Consider the following 19,993-nt stretch of genomic DNA (forward strand, 5'->3'; position numbering starts at 1 on the left):
AAAAAAAAAAAAAAAGTTATGAATCTAACAAATAAAGTATATATCCCATAATTATGATCCGGCCTCTACTCTATTATACTTTATCATTTTTGTAAAAAAATTTCTATAGCAATTTTGAGACTAACATTTGAGCATGCATCCCATGGTTACAAATCCTTCAATTCATTAAAACTAGTAGAAGTACACATGACAAGGTAAATACAAAACTTGACTAGTCTGTATCTCACAATATTGTGGGTTCCGCCTACTTTTGCTAGTTGTCATCAAATGCATCACGACTCATATAGAGGGATGAACGGTAATCTAGTGATACTTCTTTAAAGGTAGAAGATGATGAAGTTCGGGAAAAAGTAATGTGATTTTTTTGCCAAAGAAAAAAAAAAGGTGTAAAAAGAAAAAAAAAATTACCATATGTTGCGAAATACTAGTTTTCATAGGATTTGATGGGAAAATTTGTTCTCTGGAATTGGCACATCAAAGAGTGGGATGCTTTGACACCACCAATTTTTGATGCATGGTCTAGCTTCATTCATAACTTTCTTATTACACCATGTTCAAAATAATTACTTTCCTAAATGGCTCCATTCAATATGATAAATCTCTGTGGTTAAATGCTCTATATGGCGTGATATAAGCTATATTCACGAAAAATACACATAGCATATATATATATATATATATATATATATGCGCGCTATGCTCTATATGGCGTGACATCTAAAAATACGTATCTTTCACGCTACAAATTAAGTTCATCAAAAAATTAAGATTAAAGTCTAATAATGAGACTTGTTCACGCAAGTACTAATTTTTTTTTGTTTTGGTATTGTTTTGGTAATACCGGGTTATTCGAAACTTTGCCTCGACTAATCCATAAATCATCGTACAAAAGCTCCCTCCACATGGATCGAATGACTCAGACTTTCACTCGCTAGTGTGACTCTGAAGAATTGTTTGCACTCAAAAAATAGTACTTCTTAATTAAAAGTCCTAAAGATCTTTATTCCCACGTATACTTTTTTCAATTTGTATATTATTAAATATAAAAGAGAAATTGTATATTGTATTGATGTATAAGATATGAAGATACATAGAAATTTATATAAGTGATGAGATGTGTGGAGAGTAAGAAACTTAAACCCTATATGGTAAACCTATACATGGTTAGAATATGTTCTACAATATAGTAATAATATATTCTATAATATATTGTAACAACCCCCTTCAAAATCAAGGTGATTTGAATGAAACCATCTTGAGTTTGGAAATGAGATGTTGAAAGCAGCATGGCGGAAGCGATTTGGTGAAAATGGGTTTTCACCCATGATGAAGATGGACATACTATTAACAGTTGGCATGGCAGGTGACGTGGCACTACGGCTGGTACCGCTGCTGACAGTGTCTGACATGGCAACAAACGTGACAGGTGACGTGACACTACTACTGGCACCGCTGTTAACTGTGTTTTGGAGGCTGATTGGGTTTGAATAAGGTTGATCGCCAAAGGTTGACCGGATTTTTTTTTTTTTTTTTCTAAAAAAAAAACGAATTTGTTGGCATGGAACCAAAACAAAAGAAACGGCCCTGTGGTGCAGGAGGCGCGTGGATATGCAGAGGAAGTTGGATTTGACGTGCTTCGGCGCGTGGGAGAAGGTTTCGGCGTGTGGAGGCGCGTGTTCGACCAAAAAGGCTGGCAGAAGCTTGTGGTGGCACATGCTGTCTTGCTTTCGGCCTTTTCTGGTGGTGTCAAGACAGTGAACCTCTGTACTATCGTCTGATATAATCAGAATGACGATAGGACTTGTAGATAGGATTTGTTTTAGATGCTGGGCAGATTATGTGTTCTTGATGGTTTATTGAAACACCACCAAGAAATTAAAACAAAATTAAAAAATGAATTGATGGCTCTGATACCATGTTAAATATAAAAAAGAAATTATATATTATATTGATGTGTAAGATATGAAGATACATAGAAGTTTATATAGGTAACAAGATGTGTGGAGAGTAAGAAACCTAAGTCCTATATGATAAACTTATATTCCACAATATAGTAATAACATATTCTACAATATATTCTAACATATATATATATATATATAAACAATAACTCAGTATTCATCCAATTAATAAGAACATTGAACAGACCAAGTATAAAATAATATTTGCAATTTGTATACACTGACCCATTGAGTACTTGAACTCTCTCACGCTTGCATTTCATTTGAACCCTAATTTTGACATTTTCAATTATGCATTATGACTAATCTTGCTTCACTTTATAGCATTTCAATTATATTATAAGACTTATACTAGTAGAACAATAGTGTTATCCATCTTAAATTTTTACTTAGCTCATATGTATAACCTCTTATTAATTCAATGGCATTCCTCCATCTTTAGCGGAGATCTCTTCTTTTTAGAATTCTGAAAAGGGTAAGAGACATTCCGCTCTGAATCCATCCCTGACTCTAGGATAATTACGTAGAGTTGCAAACCAACCATAGAAGTAGAATTAACATTACGCTTTAGTTTGGTGTATATTCTCTATTTTTGTGAGAGTTTAAATTCTCATAAATTGTGTGAATTTATTCCTAACATTAAAAAATTAAAAAGAAGAAGAAGAAGAAGAAGAAGATAAGATCACAAGTGAAATCAAGTTAAAATTTTAAAAATACAATGGCTCTTTTTAAACTAAATACAAAAGGAGTTTGGTGTTGGTTTAATTTTCTAAAGTGGTCACTTCACTTGTGTTTATTATTATTCAAAAATTAACTAATTAATTACCCACCAAAACAAATCCAAAAAAGGAATACCTAGGAGTGGAAGTAGCAATTATAAATATGAAGCATATGTATATGCATATGTATATCTATCTATCTACCAGACAGACAACACAAATGAACCGACCTGATTTTCCTGTTGGAAAAATGGGTCCCACCACATGGACTGATACACAGACGTATACGGTGAATGTCTCCAAAAACGTAAATAGCCGTTTTCTTGTCTTTAACACCCCACGACCCCGTTGGGTCCCACTCTTGCAGATACACACTGATTCACTGCGACACATCACCTTCACATGCCATGGTCTCTGTACTCTGTACCTCTTCTGCTGTCCCCACTTACGTAATTATACGTATATAAACACATAAATTGCTAGGCATTCATCAACATGGGGTCCACCAATCTAACGGCAATGAAGTGCGTATTGGATAGGTAAAAAGTCAACTTTTTGGAGTGTTGATCCTCTGTGTAGGAATCAGAAGCTGTTGCGTTGATGATCATGAAGTTTGACTTTGGTTGACCTTTGAAGGACAGAGTGGGACAAATGGATGATGATGATGATAATCCCTAGGTTGCTGCTCGTGGAGGGACACACAGTAGAACATCTCTCTATGTGTACTGTGTACAATGAATTTAACCCAAAGCCATAAACAAGTCAAAATTAGTACCTTTTCAATAAAAAATAAAAATAAAAATAAAAATTAGTAATTAATAGATTGACCATACAATGGACCTTTTTTTTTAATTTATTATTATTATTATTTATTTTATGGCACAATGGGGTGAATGAGTAGGAAGGCTCGAAATCGAGTTCTCAAAAATAATGAAGAGTAGCCCACTCTTTGGGCTAAGAAGTACAATGAAATTTGAAATGACATATAAGTATTTTCACATCAATACAAATTAGTTTTCTTTCATTTGCATTATTAAGTTTGTTAATGTTTTGAATTTTATAAGTTTTTTTTTTTTTTTTTTAATTAGATCTTTTTGTTCGGTTCAATAAAAGAGAAGAAAATAAGTTAACAATTTACTATATTCGAGAGAAGAAAAAATATAATTTTAAATTATTTTTATTATTATGTTCAATAATATTTATAATATTTTAATTAATAGAGGATGGTACGGTAATTTAAAACTTGTATAATTTAAGATATTATTTAAATTTAAACTTCTATAATATTCTATTTTTCTTCCCCCTCTCTTCCGCTCATTTTTTGACGCATGAAAATTTGAAAAGAATGAAGGAAGACATATCCCTCCTATTATTATTTCTTTCCTTGTATCATTTATACCGAACAAAAACATTATGTGATTGGAACGAGGCTGTTATTTCAACTTAACCTCATGATACTTTGAATACTTAATAATACAAATTTGGAGGTTAAACAAGTTCCATGTCTCCATGTTATATAATCAAATTGCTACTAAGAAATGTATTTTCTAGAATGCCATGCTCAAAGGTGGCCAAAATTAATGACAGGATTGTGCAAATTTTCAAATAGCACTTACAAAATATTTCTTTCTGGTCACATGACAATATGACATCCTCTTGAATATATTCTGAACAGTGTCAGGATATACACACACACACACACACACATTCTACACAGTGCAGGGGTATAACTAGGAGCCAAGATCTCTCACCTACTGTGCAGATCTTTGTCTCTCTTTACTATCTGTTGTGATTTTGTAGTATTATCTCAGAACTAAACTGAGTTAGGAAAATAGTCCTTGCACACAAGATGTCTTTTAGTTCTGATGGATCTAGATGGCTTGGTTTTAGCATCTTTTGTCACTCTCCAGAGCCAGTGAGGAGTTGATTAATTCAAGTTGAAGTAATTGCAAGGACTAGAAGAAGACCATTAATAACTCCTAAAGAAACAACATACAATGTTCCAATAGTACAGGAATTTGTAATGTGACAGCTATGTTTATGTATACCACTAGTAGTTGATGTCATTTTAAACGTTACTTATGCTATATTTGGGAATACCTTCAAATCCGAAATTTCAATTCAGCTCTCAAACACAATATTAGTGGTGTGTATGTCCTATTTATGCATACAGGTGTAAAATTTAATATTATTTTGCACTAAGTGACTACTCTTAACATTTAAACCATGCATCCTCACACTTGTCAACCCGAACTTCAGCCATTGCTCAAAGACTTACTAGTTATAGTAAAATTTAATTTCATGTAGACCTTACTCTAATCATAAGAATATGTCTACATACATAATAGAATATGTAAATCAGATCTTCAAGTCCTTCGCCTTGGTGGGAGGAGGACTTTTACTTACTCTCTGCTCTCTACCTTACATTGCTAAGTGTAATGGGGAGACTTTATCTAATTAATTATGTGATATTGGGGACTAAATCCATATATATATATATGGGCTATATATTTTGAGCCCGAATTTAATTCGGGCTGGGCTTGGGTTGATATGGATTAAGGCCGAAGTCCAACTCGAACTCAAAAATATTATATATATTTATAATTATACTTAAGTCACAAAAGCGTGGTAGTTAAGTTGGTAGTGAGTTTGAAATTTATGTTTAAGCTTTAAAGTTCAAGTCATAGGTGCAACATTAATTGATTTACTTTTTACATACAAATTCTTCTGAGATGGGCTCGGGCTAGACAAATTATGTATGCACCTATGACTTGAACCTGAAACCTGTCACACTCTTATTTAAAGTAATAATTATAAATATATATAATATTTTCGGGCTTGGGTTGGGCTTCGAGCTTCATCCATATCAACCCAAACTTAGCCTGAATTGAATTTGAGCTCAAAATATATAGCCCAGACCTAAACCGAAATTAAAAAAACATTGCCCAAGCCCACAAAATTTTGGGCTGGGCTCAGGTTATTTCAGGTTGGGCCCGTCTGAGTTGTAGCCCTAGTGCCAAGCCTGCCCAACCCGCTCAATTTGCAACCCTAGTGGGTACTCTCATACATGCCTTTATGGAGGCTCGAATTCATGACTTCCCTTTAGAAAGTAAGAGCCTGGTACCGTTAGGCCGCCGTTAGGCCGTCCTAACCCATAAAGGATTGCTACAAAAATATCTAGGGCTGGGCCTATATAGAAAATTTTCAGCCCAAGCCCGATCCAAGCTGCCCATACATAATTTGTCCAGTCCGAGCCCGTACTAAGCCCACCTCAGAAGAATTTGTGTGTAAAAAATAAATCAATTAATGATTTTTGCACCCATGACTTGAACCTGAGACCTTAAACATAAATTTCAAGCATAATACCAACTTGGCTATCACACTCTTGTGACTTAAATATAATTATAAATATATATAATATTTTCGGGCTCGGGTTGGGCTTTGAACTTCTTCCATATCAACCCAACCTCAGCCCGAATTGAATTCGGGCTCAAAATATATTGCATAGGCTCAAACCGAAATTTGAAAAACACTCCCCAAACCCCAAAATTTTGGGCTGGGCTCGGGTTATTTCGGGCCAGACGGTTCGGACTCAAAATATATAGCCCAAGCCCAAATCGAAATTAGAAAAATATTGTTCAAGCCCACAAAATTTTGAGCTGAGCTCGGGTTATTTCGGATTGGGCCGCTTGAGTTGCAGCCCTAAATCCAACCTAGTAAGGTGTACCAAGCTCAATAGACTTTAGTGATCACAATCCTTAATAATGAGCTTATGCAGTCTACTATCTCTGACTTCACGTATACCAACCAATCCGTTTTTTAGCAAATCAAAATAAAATGACCGTGCAGCCCACATATTTTATTAAAATTCTTACAATATTTTCCCCAATAGATTGCCTTTTAGTCATTACATGGGATGTATGAATCAAGTATGATCAGTAAAGTCCATCACCTTCTTACATTGTGTCATTGCAAACTCAAATCCCCTGTTTAAGCTTGGTCAGCAGCGTAGCAATTAAGTTTATTCTTCAAAGTCCTTTGATGATGGTAGCAATGTATGAAGAATTAGTACAGATTCACAGGGGGCTGCAATCAAACAAATTTCAGAAATTAGAAGTGCATAAAAGTGCATTAAGGCTGCAAGTAGCAAGTGAAGTCAAACACAAGTTACACAAGTGTGTGTGTGTATATATATATATATATATCGAAGACTATGTTAAAACTTACCTCACACACAATTAAGGAGTTGCAGTAGTTGGAATTATTAGTCATTGTGCTGGTGGAATCACATTCACTGTCCTTTATAGACTTCGTTTGTCGATAGAGCTTCATTAACCAGGGGTACTGGTTCTTTTTGGCAGTCGTTTTTGAGTGTGACAATGAGCTATGCATCAATATTTCTTGTGTGACATCCATTTTTTCCGTTGATGCAGTTCTCGTGCTCTTCTGTTTCATCCTCCATTTTGGCCGTTGTTTAGGTTCACTCCGGGACCTTGCTTTCGCCTTTGAAGATTCTGTGTTGGCCATGAAATTTGGTGAGAACTGGTAGTCATGATCATCTGGCACCGGAGTACTAAAAGGAGCTCTTGTTTGGTTGGAGTCGAACATGGTAGAAAAGTATTGAGGACTTCTCTGTGATTTAGTGGAAGAATTATCCTGAAATTGCTTGTTGCAGATTCTTGAGCTCTTGTCTGCAAGTGTTGATGGATTCGGGCTTATCTGAAGTTGATGATCATGTTTTGAGATTGGAAGACGGGTCCTTTCAATTTTTGAGTAATTCATATGCTCACTTTTGCTCTTCAAACTTTGTCGTGTTTCATTGACTTTCGCATCCATTGTTTCCTACATAAACAATAACCAAATTGTTGGTCATTCACAATTCAACTCAAATTCTCATGCTTTCCTAAAACCATTTTTTGTGTTTGAATATATGAGAGAGAGAAAAAAATGCTGCATAGGGAAAAAAAAATGTGCCTTACACTATATGTCCTGCTGAGCTGACTGCCTTGAGCTAATTCTCTGTTAGTTGTTCGCGTTGTTCTCCTATTGCCTTGTGCTTCGTCAGCCATTTGGATCCTCTGAACACGAGCTCGGACTTGAATTGCCATTAATGAGTGCATACATCTCATCATAGCAGTAGTTTGTTTTCTCACCAGGTGACCCCTTGCCAATGCTTGTAGCTTCACCAGTCCTCTCAAGGCACACAACGCTTTCCTCGCCTGAAATGACATTAAACTCTTCTATGTATCATTCATCTTATATATGCTTAAATGATGAAAATATGGCTAACAAATTGCAATACTAAGACACGAATGCCTACCAAATAAGACCGGAACACGGCTTGTATTTTGGTGGCAGCTGCATCTTCAACTGGTCCTGGCTTTTCAGACACTGCGTGTTTTGCTCCCACACCTCTTTCAGTTGCTTCATTGGCTGCCACGGCTATGGCCGTGACACGATTCTGCGCGTTCTGTGTTACAAGCTGACAAGTGACAATTGAATCAAATGATCTAGTACTCTTATAAGGGTTGGTGTCTGTGCTTGAAGATCTTACAAAGCTCCACCTAGGCTTCTCTTTAGGAGTTGCAAAACTTTCTAATGAAAAGCAACTCTCTTTCTTCTTCTCTTTCTCATCTTTTTTTCCTATCAAGAAGTTCCTAATCCATTTGCTTGCTTTCCCCATCTGTGGCACACCATCTAATGCCACAGATGAAAGAAAAGCATATGTAGTTTCTATTATTTGACCTGTGTGTGTGTGTTAGTGTGTGTGTAAGACTTTGGCAATCTTCTTATTAATAGAAAATTTGTACTCTATTTGGCTATTTTATTCACTGAATATTTATATTAATTAGTCTTAGGATGACACTATCTTTCAAGTGGAATTTTGTGGTCTTGTGATATAGTTTATAGGCCAAGGCCTGCAATGACTCCCCCTAATTATGCCAATTGCCTCAACCTGAATATTGGAGGTTTCTCAATTACTTATACTTTGTTCCTTTTCAGTCTCTCACTCTCAGCTCGTCTTAGCCGGATTCTTCAGCCGTTTAGCCTTTGCAATCCCACCTCATCAACGAATAAGAAGCAGTTGCTACATTAAATTTGTACGAGTATTCTCGAGACGACATCTACGTGGAACTGATAATAATCGTGTTACGTTTTCAAACTCGAATCAATTTTTTTGTTTTATTGGAAAGACTAAAGTGTCACCTGGGAGCGGCTTGCATAAGATCAATTGCACAGGACAAACATCACCAAGAAATGTACCTATATAATACACAACAGGCTGTGAATTATCAAGATCACTTGGATATTAAAATTGCAACTAGGTGGTCTATGTCAATGTTTCTGAAACTGACTTTTAAACCCTTTTGGTGCTTATTCCAAAATGTAAAGACCTTCATTTTCTGAATTAGACCTATGAGCTTTGCAATCACTCGCTATAAAATTATTAAATAAAATAATGCTTATGGACTCGATCATATTCACTCAAAAATTATATAGGGACTGCTAATCAAACTATTGGAGTTTTGCCATCTGTCAACTGAATTGTCTGGTGCTTTATTTTGTAAAAATAGTTAAGTATACCCGGTACATTAATTTCAAACTTTATTATCTCAATTGATATTTGTTGATTTTAATATTGAGACAAATATTTCACCAAACTTTTTGAAATATGAGGATACAACGCAAGTAAGTATTTCAATTTTTATCCTATTGACATTCAACAATTATTTTGTAAATAAGAATCTTCCCCGTGAATATAATAAAAATAAAATAGGTAACACTGTATAGAAAATAATGGGCAATCTAGTAATTTGTAATTATGAATTAAAGGTAATATCCATTAGTGGCCATATCGAAAAGTAAAAGAGTTAGGTTGGTGAGTTCATGCCAAGTAAATAAGTTGTCTATCTCTGTTTATAAAGAGACTTGCAATAAACAAACATGTATCATTTATCCAAAATCATTACGAGAATTCTATAACCGGATTCTAAAATGATCTGAAATATTTATACAAGATTATAATTTTACACTATTTCAAACAATGTTTATAACAAACATGAATATCTATACAAAACATTAGTAGAATTCTAGAATTGGATTATAGAATGCTCAAATACCTAAGATTTTTACAAGTCCCTACATCTATAGAGTACTTCAAATCATGTTAACAAGAGAATGCTACAATTTTAGAATATTTCAAATATTTACAAGAGACTATCAACACAAAATAAACGATTGCCAATAATTTATTGGTGTTAATAAGAATAGTAAAATTCATAGCGGACTAGTGATATCAGGTCCTTATTCAAAGAGTTCAAGAGTTCAAACCTAAAGTAAATAGGAAAGAAAAATTAAAAATAAGATAATTAAAATAAATAGATTTTTTTTTGCACAAATATATATATATTAACAATAAGAGAAGATAAGTTGAGGTAACAGTGATTTCAAAAGCTAGCTTTGCTGTTGTTTGTTTATTATTATTATTATTATTATTTTATAATGTTCTATTATTATATATATATATATATATATATATATATATATATATATATATAAACAAAAGAATTAAATATGTGACTTTTGGAAACACTTAAAGTTTTGATGAGTCATGATATTAATCAACAAAAGAATAAAAATAATAAAAATATATATAAAAAAGGTTTTTTAAGTGTATATAAAAACTAAAAATTCTATACACTTTTAATAGTAGCTAGTGTGTGTGTGTATACATATAGGTAGGTAGATGGATTTGGTATAACATATTGATCCTTGTTGCTTGGGTCCCGGACATGTGCATTGAGCAGCGACGAAATTGAAGTATGGGATCCATGGAGTCATTGAGTGCTCATACAGTGTTGCTGCGAAGGGGACACTGGGTAGTACATTTTTAGGCAAAGCATAAGATAAGATGATGAAAGATGGTAATATTGCAGACAACCCAAACTGATGTCAATTATATTATATAATTTCAAACTAGTGTATAATTCTGATTCCTGTGTGGATGTCTTTGATATCATTGAAGATAGATTGTGGTGGCTTTTATTTTTGCCTACATCAACTTGGATTCTTTCGTTTTGTTGCCTAGCCTATTTGAAAATTTGAAACAATAGTAATTACAATATGATGACAAGATGGGAAAGAAAGAACATGCTATATATCATTTTGATTCTCTTCTTTCCTGGAATTTACATACATTTCTAATGTTTCGTTTGTTTCAGAATTTGGGGAAAGAGAAGACGAATCCGAGACTAGTTCAAGCTTTGATTCGAATTCAGCAAAACCACATACAAACAACCTTACCAAAATGACTGCAGCTAAAAATCATTTTCAACCTTAATTCTAAAGTCTAAACCCTGGCCTGTTCACATTGTTCCAAACATTTCCCAGAAACCAAAATGGGTGCACCTGTAAATTCCCCTCCACCCCCCCCCCCCCCCCCCCCCCCCCCCCCCCTTTTTTTTTTACCTGTAAATCACTTGATGATATGCAGTTTCACAAAAACTGAAGTTGGTGCCCAGAAAATATATATACACCAGTCTGTGTTTCTCTAGCAGATAAAAGACTCCCTACCGCTAGTGCATGGGAGGTTCAGCCAGAAAGACAACTATTTTGCTTAAGCCTTACAATGCCAACATAAAACATATGGTAGACAAGATGCATTGCACTTTGCATGACACTCCCAACTAGAAATGAACAACAGTTGCCTTTTCAAATGTGTATCTCCTTTGAGCCTCGTGCAATGGGTTTGTGCCGGAGGTCACAGGTTCAAAACGCGGAAACATCCTCTCTGCAAGAGGAGGTAAGGCTACCTCATAATGGCAAGAGCCTCGTATACTGGGTTTGCCCTTTTTTTCTCCTTTGAACCCTATGACACTAACTTTTTAGAACAAATATTCATTCATGTAACGAGCTGTAGCCCATGGATCCACGTGGTACACCTCCATGGTTCCCGACTTCCCGTCAAGCTCGAGCCCCTCAGCGATGCTCACAGTCCATCTTGACCCCAAGGTCCACATGGCATACCTCACACAGGTCAAGCTCGAGTGCTACCTAATGTCTCGACAACAACGCTCACACGAGGGTGCTCGAGTTTCCTACGAGCATCACAGATTGGCCAAAGGGGAATCACTGCATACGCTCACCTAGCATATAGGCCTAGTCAAAGAGATGATGAAACCACGTGCCTCGATTGAAACACTGATAATCACATTAATTGTTTTCAGCTACCGAAGCTTTCGAAAGGATGTGCATTTAATGCAACAGCGATCACCCTCGAGCTAAAGGACCAAAATGACCCATTTAGACCAAATAGGGTCATGATGGCTACCCTAGCAGTGTGGGCCCAAGCTTTGGGTCTGACCCTCGAGAGCCAAGCCAATGGCTGAGACTATAAATAAAGGCCTTCATGCAGGCGTGAAGAGGAGGAGAAAATAATGGATCAACAGGAGATGTAACCAAGGAAAAGAGAACTCTATTACTAGAACACACAGCTCATGGACTGATCTTCTTGTTCTTCTTTTGATAAGGCACTTGTTCATTTCCATCATATTGTGTATTTAGATATCACCTCCTGTTACTTGTAATACAGGTGCCATCTAACAAATGTCTAAATGCAGACATACTGAGACAAGCCCAAAGTTCTTGACCTTCCATCCCAAATAAGAAGAGTGCCCAGTATATCCTTTGCCTCTCCGGTATCTTATAAATCTGAGTGTTTTACCAAAAAACCATAGCAGAATATTTGTTCATACATGGATCATCAGCCCATCACTATCTCCACAGAATATCATCCACATAAAGTAGATAAACAACTTCATTTAAACTCATCTTAATGCACACTGTGCACACACTCCTTAAACCTAACATTCCCCCCAAAAGTGGGGGGTTGGGTGGGAAAAAAAAAAAAAAAAAAGGATTTTGCCATTGATGAAGTAAATCAGTACACCTCGATTGCATGGTTAATAGACATATGGAAACTGTGATACAATTAAGTCATTCAACTTTAACAAGCATTCCAAGTTAAAGGTGCAGATACATTAGATCCGTGAAAATTCTTTAATCAAAATTTATCAAGCTTATGCAAGTAGTAATATGCCTTGCCATTGAGTCTTCGACTCAAAGAAGTTCAAGGCTTCACTCACGACAGGCTTACATGGATAAAGTTGGGGATCTAATATAACATGTGAGATTTTCAATTTTCACCAGAAAATCAAATTTGAAACTATGGTAGCAGTATGAGCATTTGTTGGTTTCATAAAGATCAATAATTGAAGCAGAGCCATAACCCCACACAATTGGAAAGTTAAATATGTAATGCATGTAGTTGCATTCGGATCAAATGATGATTGACAGACAGAAACTACACTCCGTCAAGCTATTGGCGAATCGTAGGTTTGCAACACATGTTAGATTTAATAGCCAAGTTCAATGAGATTACCTTTCAAAAAAAAAAAAAGTTCAGTGAGATTAGAATAATTACAAATTTTGAGTGTCTAACCGAACAATTAAGCACCTAATATCTTGGTGTAATGGAGCACTGACTGCCCAAGAAAATCCGCCTCCCCTACCCACAAATATACACACCCACACGCACATAAGGAGCTAGGATTAAGAGACACATTCTCGATCATTGCGTGTTTTCTACGACTCACTACAGAGTACCAATAATCTTCCATCAAGTAAACCCTCCACAAAAACTAAATTGCACGCAACTGTTGCAGCATTTTATACCAACAGTTCAAGAAGTGTAATGGGGCACTGACTGCCCAAGAAAATCCCCCTCCCCTACCCACAACTATACAAACCCACACTCACATAAGGAGCTAGGATTAAGAGATGCATTCTCATTGCGTGTTTTCCACGACTCACTACAGAGTACCAACAATCTTCCATCAAGTAAACCGTCCACAAAAACTAAATTGCACGCAACTGTTGCAGCATTTTATACCAACAGTTCAAGCATAAAAAGAAATTTCAAAACTTCATCAATCCCAGTGTCTTCTCGTCTGAAGATTGCATAATCGGCTAGGCAATGATATGCGAGTTGCCTAGGTGATCACCCTATGCACATGTGACATATAGTACAATATAGGTAATACCATATGCATTTATGTGTTGCACTACTGCTGCTAAGTCTGTCAATAGACAAGGTAAATTAGCCATTTTAGCATTCACTTACAAACATTTCAAATCTCGGATCAATCCAATAAGTTGTGTCGATACCAACAATAAATACAAAGACAATTACACCAGAGAATTGAACAGAACTACATTTAGCACGCACACGCACACACACAGAAGAAGGGAAAGAAAAGGAGGGGGGAGAGAGTTGCTGGCTGTAGAAGGAAAACGAAGAAGATAGCAGAAAAGCTTTTGATAGTTCTGCCATATTGGAAAGCTTATCGTTTATATATATATTTTTTCTCATTCTCTGACAGATTTAGTACTCTACATCAAAAATGGAATATCACTTCATTTTTTATTTTTTATTTCTCCTATATTTTCTTCAGTTCATTTTAAGCTTTGAATGGTTACCATTTTTGTGCTGATGTCGAAAGAAATAAACACAGCAGGGAAAAAAGATAGAAGAAGTATAAGAGTTTGTGATGGAAATTGAATGATTTGAAAAGTATTAGAGTTCTCTTTAATTGAAAAGAATGATGGGAATTGAATGATTTGCTTTACCTGATGCAAAGGATGAATTAGTGAAATGTGAGCCTTAGGGGTTATTTAGTTTCACTGCCGTGGGTGTGCAAGGTGAATCCTTTGACTTCAGTTTGGAACTTTATGGTAAAATAGTACCTGAGGTGAGCTTTTCACTACTCTCTACTGGATTTTTTTTTCCCCAAATGTTTTACCCCCATTATCAATTTTTATGTTTATTTTGTTGTAAACTATGATAATTTTTACCTCCGCTTCTTATATTTTTAGACTATATGATTTGATCACTAATTTTTTAAATAACTCTTGTCTTCAGAGGAACCCCAAATCAGAATATCTATCACCTAGTGATTTACCAGAGATGCCTCAAAAATTAGTTTCAAGTTTATGTAGGAGAAAATTTCAAATTTGTTTGTTCCAACCCTCAACCCTTTTTATAGATTCATGAATAATGAATCAATCAAACGCACTTCTAACAATTGTTCCACTCTTGGAAGACCTGCGTTATATCACCGGATCTCAGTTTTTTGTGACTTATTTTTGTGGTATTTTTTATTCAAGTGAGAATCCATCAGTAATTTATCATACATTTTACAACTGGTTGTCTACCTGACACTCACCCAACTCCTTTTCACATCTGATTCAGATGCAACTAAAGTCATTTCAAAATCAGAATCAAATATTAAATATCTGTAACTAAACATTGGGGAAATTTTCAGGATTTTGCCGGAATCAATTTTGGTCTCATTTGGTAAATTATCATATCTCGTTCTCTTTTAAGTTACTTATAAAACAAAGTATTTAGTTCTTTGTTCTGAATGATTGACAACCTGGAGTAATCTAATCTACCTAGTCAGTATAATACTTGCATCACAAACAAGATGCAACAATATGATCAAAGTGAGCCTATCCATGGTCTTAGAACAATGAAAAGGTTCCAGTTATGAAACTATCTAAGAGGAAATTATCCTAGCATTGGCACTATCACAAGCTTAACAACATCAATGCTCCCTATTTCCTATGTACACCTTCAACTCGCAGTCTATCATTAGCAATTCGCATATTTTCAAAGCATATTATCAATCCCCTTGGGCAAAAAATTTGAACTTTCACAAAATTAAACCTTGTTCTACTAGTAATCAAATTCCAGAAGCCTAATAAAATAAAAAATAGTATAAAGCACATGTTTTAATAAATTCCAAAAAATTTCATAAAAAGGTGCTCAGAATAACCAAGTAAAATTAGAAATTATACATTAGAACCAGAAACTAGATAACAAGGGAAAGTATAAGTAGAAGAAATTCTCTACTTAAAAGACCATGTTAAAGGACACAATTAGAGCATAGAAATGTAAATTATTCCTCAATAATACCCATGATACAAAAATTCAGTAAATATCCACATGACCATCTAAGAGTTACAACAAGTGAGCCCAAAATTATCAAGAATAATGAACAACAAGTATACTGCATTTAAAAATTTAACAAGTAACAGAAGAACCATGAGACTCTCACCATCATCCCCACCACTCAGAACCATCATCACTTGGCTTTCACACTCACTCCACTCTTCCCGGCAATGATGACCGCGGTCGCCATATCGAGGAACAACCCATGTTCTACCACCCCTTCCAATGCCGAAATCTCCTTCCCTGCGGCGCCGGAGTCCTTGATCGGAGTCTTGAAATACAAGTCCACTATGTAATTCGAATTGTCAGTCACATAAGGCTTGTCACCATCCATTCTCAACTTGGCCTCACACCCTTCCTCTTTGAACAATTCAGCTAATCTTATCTGATTGTATTTCCAACAGAACTGAACCACTTCTACAGGCATAGCGAGCCCACTTCCACCAAGTCCGGTGACCAATTTCGAGTCATCCACCACCACGACGAACTTATCGGAGGCAGCTTCCACCATTTTCTCGCGGAGGAGAGCTCCGCCACGGCCCTTGACCAAATTGAGATCTGGGTCGACCTCGTCAGCGCCGTCAATGGCGAGATCGAGCTTTGGGTGGTCGTCGAGGACGGAGAGGGGGATACCCAGAGAGGCGGCCTGTTCTTGGGTGCGTTTTGAGGTGGGTACGCCAACAATGTCGGTCAATTGGCCGGAGCTGAGGAGTTGGCCGAGCTTGGCGACGACAAAGGCGGCGGTGGAGCCGGTACCGAGGCCGAGGACCATGCCGCTGCGGACGTACTCGACTGCCTTATCGGCGGCGAGCTTCTTGAGGTCATCTTGGGAGAGGACAGGGGAGGGGGATGGGGAAGAGAGGGATTTGATAGAGAGGGGTCTGCGGTAGGTGGTGGTGCGCAGGTTAAGGGAGGGGGTGCGGAGGATAAGGCGGGTGGCGGCGGCGGCGGCGGCGGTGGTGGTGGGGTGGTGGAGAGAAGGAGGAGAGAGGAGAGATAAGGTGGCCATTGGAGGAGGAGGAAGGAGGAGGGATTGATGATGGGTGGAGAGGGAAGAGAGGAAAATGGGAGGTGGGTTTTCCTTCTCTTTCTCTCCCTTTTTTTTTTTTTAATTTATTCCTTTCTATCTAATCCTCTATTTGGTTGGTTTTTATGGTGGTGGTTTTGGCTTTTTGTTGGTTGGTGTGTGGGTTGTTGGAGTGATGTGTGATGATGAAATTAAGGTTTTGATTTGGGGAAAATAATGGTGGGAAAGGTTCAGCTGTGATTCAAAGTTCTTCTCTCTTTTTGAGTCTTGTGATTGGCTGACTCATTAGGGTGGAATTTAATTTTTTTTAAGTTTTTGAGAAAAATTTATGAATGTTGTTTGAAATTTATAGTTAAAAGAAGAAAAAAATTAAACCTCTAATCGCTTAAATAGAAAAGAGTAAAATATGAATTGACTCGCTATAAAATGGGGAGAAGTTGATAATTACTAATTAGGAGCTCTCTTACCCTTTTTGTCCGAGTAATTCCACTCTCCTTCTTCCTCATTTTGATTTCCTTTCCCTTCTCATGTTTGAACCAAACAGAAGTTAAGTTATGAGTTATCCCTTTATTTTTCTTTCCAACTCCCTCAAATCAAAATGTGTTTGGAAAAATAAGAGAAAAAAAGAAGAAGAAAGGAAATTAAAAGATAGTATAATAATGAAAAAAAAAATAAAGAAAATGAGAGATAATGTAAAATAGAATGAAAATCACAATTCTACCTTCTCGTTCCAAGAGTGGTAACATATTTTCATTATTTTGTCAGCAACAAAAAATCAAAACTCATTACACCCACAATAACATTTTTTAAGCAGACAGAAATTGGTTCTCCATTCATCTCCTTTAGTTTTTATTCTTCCAACTCTTTCAATCTAAACACATCCGAGTAACACCATGCTACTATTAATCTAGTGCTAATGCAAACCACCCAAGGATATACTTTAAGTTCAAAAGCTGACTCTTAGGTAAAATTGAATTAATATATACATATATATTCCATCTAACAACCTGGAATTCGACCATCAACTACCCATGATAAGGTTGTTACTTCTCTGTGTCTCAACAACATTAACTATGAAAGGTCAGTAAAGATACAGAAGAGATCAGCAATATAATAAATAATATTTCAACTTTGATAAATCTACATTGTAATTTCCAATGTCAAAACTCCATTAGACCTGCACAGAAAATTTGAAGTTAAATTGATAGGGCTGTTAGAATATTCTTATTAATTTAGCCAGGTCTTCAAGCTTCCCAAAGAGCTTTCAGATTCAGTTTGCATTGGAGTCTAAGCGACTTCAATGGGCATTCTTTAACTTGGAGCACCTTTTGTGGTTAATTGAACTAAAATACATTTCTTCATGCGGTTTATTGAACTAAACCAGCCTCCTCTGACCATTAACAATCTTTAATCTTAGCTTGATTTTCTAAGAATCTTTCATAATCAACAAGTCACTGCCAAACATTTCATGCCAATACAGCTACAGTTCCATCATTTATACTAACCGGTCAGAAATTACACAATCTTCTTCTTTTTTTACACTAGACTAGATGGTATAAGCTCTCATGGCATAATATATATGTAGTGGATGTGTGTTTTCTTGAACTTCCGAGAAGTAAAAAATTCTTCTTCAAAAACTAAGACCATCATCATTCAAAACTATGATCATCTTCATTCGAAAACTATGATCTAGAGTAACATCAAAATAATATTGTCACTATGCATGACTAAGAAATATTCATCAATGGTGGCATCAGCACAGGCACCACTACCACAGGAACAGAGCTAAGTATTCTACGTTAACTCGAAGTCCAATCTTTTAGTACAGAGCATTGTTTATCACATTGCATAAAAAAAGAAAGTGAAAAGAGAGAAATAATACCGATTGCATAGAATGAGTTCATAGAAAGAACAGCAGCCAGGGCAGCCAAGAGAACCAAAGAAAAAGAGGGTCCTCTTGAGGGGTCCCTTGTGAGTCAATAAAATACTGTAATAGAACGTCTCAAAATCACCAGCGTTAATACATCTGTATAAACAATAACCCCATCCATAAGAACCAACATCCCCAATTCAAATCAAACAACATAGCAAATTATAGACATATGGGCGTTACAAGTGAAAATCAGCAAGAAAATAACATTTACCCAAATTCAAGCTTGAAGGGAAAAGTTCACCTTCAAATCCCGGTAAATACTTGATAATTTGTCCATTGAACACTGGTTGTACTGAAATTCTATGTAGATAGAATAAATGTCTAAAAAGCCATATAATACAACTGCATGACTTTCTTGGAGGCTGCTTCTAATGGCTGTAGCCTATGAGTTTACACTTGGTGTGCTTATGTGTATACATTATATGCATCTATGTATATAATGAACAGTGATGGGATCCTTGAAAAATGCGTGAGAATATAATGAAACCAATTCTTCTTAATTGGATATGCAGGTGCAACAAATTTCAATGTCACAACACCTTTGTTTTTTGAACTCCCAAGTGATTTATGTAAGAACTAAAGACTTTAAGCATACAATAGCTAGTTCTTGGATTGTTGATAATGCTCTATCCAAACAATTTGTTAGATGGAATTTAAACAAATCATCACATAACAACCAATCACCAACCAGAAAAGTTCTAATATTAACAGAATGTGCATATACAACTCTAAACTAGAAATTCAAACAAAACAAGCATGAAGTGCATACAAGTCCAGTTGATTATATCATGAAAGCTGCAATGACCATGCCAAAGTTTTCGCACTCTCCGTAGGTCCAGTAGGAGCTCGAGAGCTGCTTGGTGGCCTTCCATCCCGAGGAAGAGGAGGAGGAGGATGATGAGGAGAGTTGAGTACTGATTTCCAATACCACAATATTGGTCCAGAATTTAAGTGGCACTGGCATGATTTGACCCATAAAACCAGCCACATTCCCTGTCCTAACAACACAGAACTTCTTGTCCCCCATATTAACCAAATAATGCTGCTTGCTGTGACTGAACTCATTGGGGTCAACTACATTAAGCAGTCTTCGCCTCTGCGAAAACCGGAAGCAATCTGTAACCTTGAAACCACACACATCAGTGCTGCCACGAGTTCCACGAACTGTACCATTAAATAAATCAATCCATCCATCACTCGGATTGCGAGGTCCTCGAGTTCTACCAATACATAAACCAATCCATCCATCATTTTCTGCATACAGAGCAGGGCCATGAAATG

The 19,993-nt window shown here is 36.2% G+C and overlaps 2 protein-coding genes across 2 annotated transcripts; both read right to left on the reverse strand.

Annotated features, from left to right (window-relative positions):
* Nucleotides 1–6,745: 6,745 nt before the first annotated feature.
* Nucleotides 6,746–8,363, reverse strand: LOC132301243 (protein IQ-DOMAIN 19-like). Its single transcript, XM_059798515.1, has 4 exons — nucleotides 8,001–8,363; nucleotides 7,660–7,899; nucleotides 6,908–7,522; nucleotides 6,746–6,766 (listed from the first exon to the last, which is right to left on the reverse strand). The coding sequence occupies exons 1-4, from the start codon at nucleotides 8,361–8,363 to the stop codon at nucleotides 6,746–6,748; spliced, it is 1,239 nt and encodes a 412-aa protein (XP_059654498.1).
* Nucleotides 8,364–15,679: 7,316 nt separating this feature from the next.
* On the reverse strand, nucleotides 15,680–16,889 carry LOC132299868 (probable ribose-5-phosphate isomerase 3, chloroplastic). Its single transcript, XM_059796741.1, has one exon. The coding sequence runs from the start codon at nucleotides 16,759–16,761 to the stop codon at nucleotides 15,886–15,888; it is 876 nt and encodes a 291-aa protein (XP_059652724.1). The 5' UTR covers nucleotides 16,762–16,889; the 3' UTR covers nucleotides 15,680–15,885.
* Between the last annotated feature and the right edge of the window lie 3,104 nt (nucleotides 16,890–19,993).

This window comes from Cornus florida, unplaced genomic scaffold (assembly GCF_030987335.1).
Source record: "Cornus florida cultivar Cherokee Brave unplaced genomic scaffold, ASM3098733v1 CherokeeBrave_3.0.0_Hap2_Chr03, whole genome shotgun sequence".
Classification (NCBI taxonomy): domain Eukaryota; kingdom Viridiplantae; phylum Streptophyta; class Magnoliopsida; order Cornales; family Cornaceae; genus Cornus; species Cornus florida.